The sequence below is a fragment of the Oryzias latipes genome, chromosome 21 (assembly GCF_002234675.1).
Source record: "Oryzias latipes chromosome 21, ASM223467v1".
Lineage (NCBI taxonomy): Eukaryota > Metazoa > Chordata > Actinopteri > Beloniformes > Adrianichthyidae > Oryzias > Oryzias latipes.
The window spans coordinates 30,967,430-30,976,137 of NC_019879.2; the positions used below are offsets into that span (position 1 = coordinate 30,967,430).

At 49.9% G+C, this 8,708-nt stretch overlaps 1 protein-coding gene across 2 annotated transcripts in view; it reads left to right on the plus strand.

The window, feature by feature from the left end:
- The window catches only part of LOC101172397 (neuropilin-2), a 91,865-nt gene extending 86,642 nt beyond the window's left edge, over window positions 1–5,223 (plus strand). For both annotated transcript variants that reach the window (XM_011473641.3, XM_011473642.3), the window contains 2 exons: window positions 1,895–1,957; window positions 4,044–5,223. In XM_011473641.3, coding sequence (XP_011471943.1) covers window positions 1,895–1,957; window positions 4,044–4,363 — 383 coding nt within the window. In that variant the 3' untranslated portion in view covers window positions 4,364–5,223. The remainder of the gene's footprint in view (window positions 1–1,894; window positions 1,958–4,043) is intronic.
- The last annotated feature ends 3,485 nt before the right edge of the window (window positions 5,224–8,708 follow it).

An 8,708-nucleotide genomic window follows, 5' to 3' on the forward strand; every position in this document is an offset into this window, starting at 1 on the left:
CCCCCCCCCCCCCCCCTGCGCGTCTCCCTCCCATTTCAATTGACTTGTGATGATTTACACCTTTTATGACTCATTCCTGCGCCCCCCACCCCCCTACAACCCGATCAATGCGGCCTGGCAGTAAATACAGCGGTGACACGCGGCTGGATTTGTGTTGTGCTACACGTGCACTTTTCCATCTTCCTTCTCACTCCATCAAATTTTTTGCAAGATTTGGAAAATGTCTGATGGAGAGCCTTTAAATCAGCCCCCCCCCCCCCCCCCCCCCCCCCCCCCCGCCACAGACCGCTTTGAAGTCCTTTAATATTTCTAATTAGTTAATGGAACCAATCGGGTTCCCAAAGGCCCGCAGAGCCGTTCCAGCGCTCACACCACATCGTTACCTCGCCTTTCCTCGTGACACGTTTTCAGAGTGAGGACTCCGCCCCCCTTCCCCTCACCAGGTCAACCAAAGAACCCCGCCTGAACCAAAAAACGTTATTTCCCCCGTCGCTCGTGGCCGTGGGGCTTTGAGGCCGGATCATTGGGGGGGTTCAGCCCCCTTCCCTTCTGTTTGTGATAAAGGTTTAGGATGGTCGTTGGTTTGATTCACACAGATTCCACTGACTGTCACAGCTGGTGATGCTGAACTTCAGGTCCGTTTCTAGTTTTCTTGGTTCTGACTCTGGACAATCTTCAGTTTGAGCCTCGGCTTTCTGTTGTTCATGGAAGCGTTCTGCAGATTTTTCTGTCCTGCTCTGAAATGATCCACACAGACAAAAACATCCAACCTTTGGTGGATTCAGATTTTCTAAAGTCTTTTCTAAACGTTGATTAAATAGTTTTATTGGAAATATTCGGCTCATAAAGGCGTCCTTTAAAAGTTTCATCTGCGCCTGAGGAGCATCAGAAGTTGGTGGAATATGAAGATGGCGTCTCCTAAATGAAAGATGGTATCCGTCAGAGGAAATGAGCTCCGTCTCTCGTTCCACCTGCACTAAATGAGCTTTTGCTCTCTTATCTTCACATCATCTCCCTTTTTCTCCATAAAGTGCTTTTGGTTTCTTTTTGCCACAGTAACATTTTTGGGCTGCCCAAATATTCCATCTTCTCCGGGCGCCGCAGACTCAGTCTCTCTGATTCAACCAAAATGGGGGGGTGAGCCCCCACGCCGCCTTGCAGTCCGCCTCAGAACGCCAATGTGGTGATTGAGCTTGTTGAGCTTCATGGTCTTGATATGAAAATACATTGTGATGAATATGAAGATAATAAATGTCATATTTTTCTTAGAAACTGTTTTGAGCGTCTTTTCTGCCCCCCTCCCCCCACCGCTGCTTCTGTCAGGAATCCGGAAAACCTGGAAAAGCTGTGATTGAATAGAGACCATCCTGCTCTTTGGTTTCCATCGTCAAGTCACATGACGGCGATGAAGTGACCTCATTGATTTGATTTATTATAGTTATTATAGTCAAAGCAATAAAGAATTTACACAGATTTATCAAACTCATTACAAAAATAACATGCATAGATTAAAAAAACAGAAAATAAAACAAAAAAAAAGACACTTAAATCACATATATTTAATTACGTAACCCTTGCACTATCCTATGACCCCCCCCCTTCCATTGAGGTGTTCTCCCTACCATGACAAAGGTGGATAAAGGTGGAAAGATTTCATGTAATCCATGAACACCAGTGAAGATCACAAACCATTGAAGAAAAAAGGTTCAGAGCACTGCCTAGTGGGTCTAGATGACCCACCTCCCAATGTTAAAGTGCCTAGGATAGCACAAGGGTTACAGTGATCAGCTTGAAAAGTGATGAAGTGACCTCATCGGTCACATGACGGCGATGAAGTGACATCATGACAGTTGTCCGGATGATGGGATTAACAGCGTCTCTGTGTTTTTTGCAGATCCCAAACCTGTGGATTTCGGAAAAGGTCTCGTTTTCAATCCAAAGCCCCCCATCGATGGAGGTGAGCTTCTGCAATGCATGCTGGGAGTCTGTTGAAGTGGGTGCATGACAGTGGAATGTTTTGTATTTTACGTTCACGCGTTCAGCAGCTGGAGGCTGAGACTCCTCCCGTCGGACGCTTTCTGCTGCTTCCTGTCGCCGTCTCTGAAGCCGAGGTCGTTCTGCGGGACGGCCGCCATGTTTCTGCCGCCATCGTTCTGGTCCTCGCAGCTCCACAAAAAACTTCTGTCGGATGTTCCTGTAAAGCAGGGGTGGGCAATTCCAGGCCTCGAGGGCCAGTGTGTCTGCATGGCTGATTACCTGGCTCAGGTGTGTCCAGCCAATCAGAACATGCCAGAGCAGGGTATGTTGGAAAACATGCAGGAATGCGGCCCCCAGTGCCCCCCTCTGCTGTAAAGGGGGACTCTGGTGGTCTGCAGGTTCTCGGTAAAACAGTCGTCCATGTGTGGATTTGCTGCTGTACAGACAGACGGATCGTTGGCGGTTCTGCAGAAGGTCACCCCGCCTCTTTTCTCCACCTGAGGCCTTATTGGCTGCTTTACAAGTTCCAGTCCAAGACGAGAGAATTCCAATCGCCTGTGGCTTGACGCTCCACCACAGCCTCTGACAGACGGGTCTCCCCATGGAGGAGCAGAGGAGCTGGCAGGAGCATCTCAGCGTGTTCCTCTCCTCCTCTCCCGTGTTTCAATGCAAAGTGATGCAGACAGCTTCCTTCAGGCAGAGCGGTCCGTTTCAGCCCCGCCTCATGTCTGCGGTACCATCGATGGAACTCCAGGGCCGGTACCAAAAGCAGAAAGGTTCACATGCGTTCTGGTCGGCAGATTTAGGAGTTTATGAATAAAAACTCACACAGAAGCTTCTCCCAACAACCGCTGCTGCAGGGAGATGCCTCTATGTGGTGGAGGGGGACTTTTATTTTGAAAGGATACAAACTATGTCATATTTGGAAAAAAAGGCAATTTTCTCTATAAATGTGTTTCATTTATGCCAAAAAACAACAGTTAACTGATGTCAGTGTTTTATCTTTCTGGCTCCTGTTGTTTGTGAGAAACGGACCTGAATGCATCTTTAAGTGTTGATGGTTGCAGACCGCCAGTCTAAAAGGAGGCCACGCCCCCCTGCTGCACCGTGACCCTAAACCAGGGGTTCTCAAAGTGCGCCCGTGGGCCAATGGCGGCCCGCGGGAAGATTTCTTATGGCCCTCAATTAAAGGGAGCCAGAGCAGGTTCCTATGAGGAACAACGCTGTGTTGGCGAGGAGAAAAGGCGTTTTCTAGCTAAGTGGACAAATGTTTACTTTGTCGTACCTCATGGGTGAAGGCATGTGCCTTATTTGCAAGCAGGTAAATGCAATGCTCAAAGAAATCAATAGAAATCATCACTATGTTACAAATCATAAAAACTATGACAAATTTACCGTTGAGGAAAACAACAATGAGCTCCAACACTACAGCGAGGCGATGCTGCACAGCAGATGTTTACAGGAATGTCTGAATCCAGCGACGCTGGGACTGAAGCTAGTAGCTCTGTTGTGACTTTGGAAACGGCCCGGTGTAGCAAACTCTTCAGTAACGGGGAGATGGCAAAAGAATGTATTCAGAAAGTAGCTGACACTGTTTGTCCAGAGCAACAGAAAGTCTGTAAAATGATACAAATACTAGACGAGTAGAAGATCTGGGCAACAACCTCTGGAAAACATATGGAGGGCCTGGTTAACCCTTGTGCTATCTTAGATGACCCCCCCTTCCATTGACGTGTTCTCCCTACCATGACAAAGGTGGATAAAGGTGGAAAGATTTCATGTAATCCATGGACACCAGTGAAGATCACAAATCATTGGAGAAAAAAGGTTCAGAGCACTGTCTAGTGGGTCTAGATGACCCTTGCCTTGGATAGCACAAGGGTTAACTGTACAAATGACACTTGGTCATCAAAGTTATTAAAAGCAACTTTTTCTGTTTATCCATTTTTTTCACCAAAATTGGCCCCCAGTCTAATGTCGAGTTCCTAATTTGGCCCTCAGCTACAAAAGCTTTGAGAAGCCCCGCCCCAAACGTTTTAACCTGAAACCTGGTCTGGTGTCTCCAGGCTTCGTCCTCCCGGGCTGGCCCTTGTCTTTCTCCACGCCGTCCTCCGCGGTGGACCCGTCCTCTGTCACGCTGGTGTCGGAGAAGGACAACGCCTGGCTGTACACGCTGGACCCCATCCTCCTCACCATCATCGTGATGAGCTCGCTGGGCGTCCTGCTGGGCGCCGTGTGCGCCGGCCTGCTGCTGTACTGCACCTGCTCCTACGGCGGCCTGTCGTCCCGCTCCTCCACCACGCTGGAGAACTACAACTTTGAGCTGTACGACGGGATCAAGCACAAGGTGAAGATCAACCAGCAGAGGTGCTGCTCGGAGGCGTGAGGGCAGGGGACCTTCTGCAGAGACCCAGAACGTTTTGTAATTTCACCTCTGACCCCCCCCCCCCCCCTCCAACTCCTCCCCGATGTCTCGTGGGGGGAGCACAGTGTGGAGCCCCAGCCCTGATCCTCTGCCTGCAACAGAGAGCCTGCTCAACTCTGGAAGCCTGTGAATGAAGGAATGAAAAATGCATTTAAAGGACAGAACACTGGAGCCTGCAGCCGCTGAACCTCCGGACCATTTGGAGCTCGAACGCTGGAGGAACGTTCCTCTAAGGAACCCTGGAAGCGTCTGCAGGACCGGCTTCCCGCCGCTCCGCTTCTTCATGCGGGACTTGAACTGAAATCCAACATATCACTGGAACGCTGGTCTCAGACAGCTGGAGATGGAGGAGGAAGGAGAACATTTTCCTTTTGGTTTCTTTCTTTATGGATTCTGTGCGTTGTCCATTTTCCCGCCTTGGTTCTGCGCTTCGTGAAAGTGGCATAGAGCAGTGATGGTGACTGTTTCGGTGCTGTTTGGGTAAAAGCGCTTGGTGGAGCTCTGTTTTCAGTTTCTAGACTTTCTTTTCCTGTTGTGGTCTGAACCGTCTCTTCACTTCTAGTTTGCTCGATCTCATGACAGATTATCGTTCTTAGGGAAAGTAACAGAAGCAGAGGTTTATGAAAATCTAATATGCTGTTATGGAGTCGTACTTTAGATTCAGTATTCTACAGTTTGGTTTTTGGTAAACATATAAATATATATCTATTTTTTTGCTTTCCAGACTGTATGATGGACAGACACTGTGTCAAACTATATCAGTGATTGTTTTAGTGCAACCTATGGATTGCCAAAAAGCTGTGTGCTCAGCCGGTGCTGGAGGAGGCAGGGTGGGGGCAGAGCGATGGATGTGCCCCCCCCCCGCTGAAAACAAAGCCAGTTCCAAATGAAGCAGCGGAATAAAAACGGTCTTGTCACCTTTTGGACACAGAATCTAGCCTTAAGTGAACTACGGTGTCTAATGGAGGACAGCCATCCCAGAGGCCAGTGCTGCCGGAGACCGAGACGTGCAGACACGCAACACAGACACGCAACACAGACACGCCAACACAGACACGCAACACAGACACGCAACACAGACACGCCAACACAGACACGCAACACAGACACGCCAACACAGACACGCAACACAGACACGCAACACAGACACGCCAACACAGACACACCAACACAGACACGCAACACAGACACGCAACGCAGACACGCCAACACAGACACACCAACACAGACACGCAACACAGACACGCAACGCAGACACGCCAACGCAGACACGCAACACAGACACGCAACACCGACACGCAACACAGACACGCAACACAGACACGCCAACACAGACACGCAACACAGACACGAAACACAGACACGCCAACACAGACACGCAACACCGACACGCAACACAGACACGCAACACAGACACGCCAACACAGACACGCAACACAGACACGCAACACAGACACGCCAACACAGACACGCAACACAGACACGAAACACAGACACGCCAACACAGACACGCAACACCGACACGCAACACAGACACGCAACACAGACACGCAACACAGACACGCAACACCGACACGCAACACAGACACGCAACACAGACACGAAACACAGACACGCCAACGCAGACACGCAACACAGACACGCAACACCGACACGCAACACAGACACGCCAACACAGACACGCAACACAGACACGCAACACAGACACGCAACACAGACACGCAACGCAGACACGCAACACAGACACGCAACACCGACACGCAACACAGACACGCCAACACAGACACGCAACACAGACACGCCAACACAGACACGCAACACAGACACGCAACACAGACACGCAACACAGACACGCAACACAGACACGCAACGCAGACACGCCAACGCAGACACGCAACACAGACACGCAACACCGACACGCAACACAGACACGAAACACAGACACGCCAACACAGACACGCAACACAGACACGCAACACAGACACGCAACACAGACACGCCAACACAGACACACCAACACAGACACGCAACACAGACACGCAACACAGACACGCCAACACAGACACGCAACACAGACACGCCAACACAGACACGCAACACAGACACGCAACACAGACACGCAACACAGACACGCCAACACAGACACGCAACACAGACACGCAACACAGACACGCAACACAGACACGCAACACAGACACGCAACACAGACACGCAACACAGACACGCCAACACAGACACGCCAACACAGACACACCAACACAGACACGCAACACAGACACGCAACACAGACACGCAACACAGACACGCAACACAGACACGCAACACCGACACGCAACACAGACACGCAACACAGACACGCCAACACAGACACGCCAACACAGACACGCAACACAGACACGCCAACACAGACACGCAACACAGACACGCAACACAGACACGCAACACCGACACGCAACACAGACACGCAACACAGACACGCCAACACAGACACGCAACACAGACACGCCAACACAGACACGCAACACAGACACGCAACACAGACACGCAACACAGACACGCAACACAGACACGCCAACACAGACACGCCAACACAGACACGCCAACACAGACACGGCCCTCAGCCTTGCACCTTAGACCAGACCCCCCCCCATCCACCACCACCAACCCCCTGTGACGTTTGTGCAGCAGCCTGTCAGACCCCCCAACACTGAGGAAAACTGACAGGAAGCCCCATAATTGGTCCAGTTTCTATCAAAAATAATCACCAAAAGTGGTGAAAATTGCACTTCTATCATCCAACGCAGGGAGAGGACAAAGACTGAGGAGTAATCAGATTCCATGGCCTGTAATCAGAGTAGTGTTCAGGTTGGCTGACTAATTCCAAAAATACCCTGAAAGGTTTCTGGAAACATAAAAAGGTAGAAAGATTAGACAGACGGAAAGTCTGGAAGGGATGAAAGGACGAAGCAAAGTGAGACAAAACATGATAAATCCTCAAATCCAGCGTTTCAGGGCCAGTTTGATGCCCCCCCCCCCCCCCAAGTGTCCCTCTGTGGGGGGGTCAATGCCACTTAGATTAGTTAAACAGAGAGGAGAGGGTCAGGCCATAGAATGAGTGACAAGGCTTTGTTTAAAATGCCAGTGTTTCAAACAAAGAAATGTCATCAGACCGGATCAGAACCCCCAACCCAGCAGAGGATGACACCTCCTCTGCAGGTCACATGATCCTCAGACCGCAGGAGGATCACAGAGCAGGTACACCCCCCACCCCCCACAGAGCAAACACTCATCCGAACCTTTGTTGTGAGGAGGAAACATTTCCTCTGGACGGTTTTCCAAGTGCCTTGGAGCTCTTATCCTGTTGATGTCTGCGACGCACCAGCGGCGTGCCCCTGGAACGCTCGCCGTCTGCGGCGTCTCCGCTGCGCTCTGTAGCTTCAGACAGTATTAAACACAGAGAGGGACATTTATGCACAGAGACACGTCCAGGCGCTGGCCTGGTCATTCCATCTGACGTTTGTAGACTTTGTACAGAAAAAAGTTCTTTTTTTAATGTTATTACTATTTAATAAAGGATAAACCACCATCTGTCTTTGAAATGAAGACTTTCTTCTGTTTCTGTGTGAAATGTTCAGAGGTTTAAGGATCCAGTTTGAAGACAAAGTCTGTCAACAAATGCTGGAGGTCGTGATATTCAGAAACTCGTCATGAACAAAGTTTGACTCTGAGGAAAGGGGGCGGAGTCTTTCATGGGTCAGCTGGCTCCTCTTCATATGAAGGATGAAGATCTTCAACCATTTCCTCCATAGACAAACTTATACTCTCAGCAGGAAATAAAGGACAGCCATAATTGTTCCTTGTGGCAAATCTGGCTGTCAGAACAGCTCACTGGCCAAGGAAACAGGTGTCCACCCCAAGACCGTGAGTTCGATTCCACAGAGTCAAACCAAAGAGTCTCAGAGTCTCAGTTTTTTCGGAATCCGTTTTTTTCACCACGAAGGAGGGTCTATGGGCAGGGAGGCCCAATCTAGTCTGATCTAATCTAGTCTAGTCTAGCCCTTGTGCTGTCTTAGATTACCCCCCCCCCCTTCCATTGAGGTGTTCTCCCTACCATGACAAAGGTGGATAAAGGTGGAAAGATTTCATGTAATCCATGGACACCAGTGAAGATCACAAATCATTGAAGAAAAAAGGTTCAGAGCACTGTCTAGTGGGTCTAGATGACCCCACTCCCAATGCTAAAGTGCCTAGGACAGAACAGGGGTTATCCGAGCTGCACAAGAGAGGAAGAGATTAGCCTGAAGAA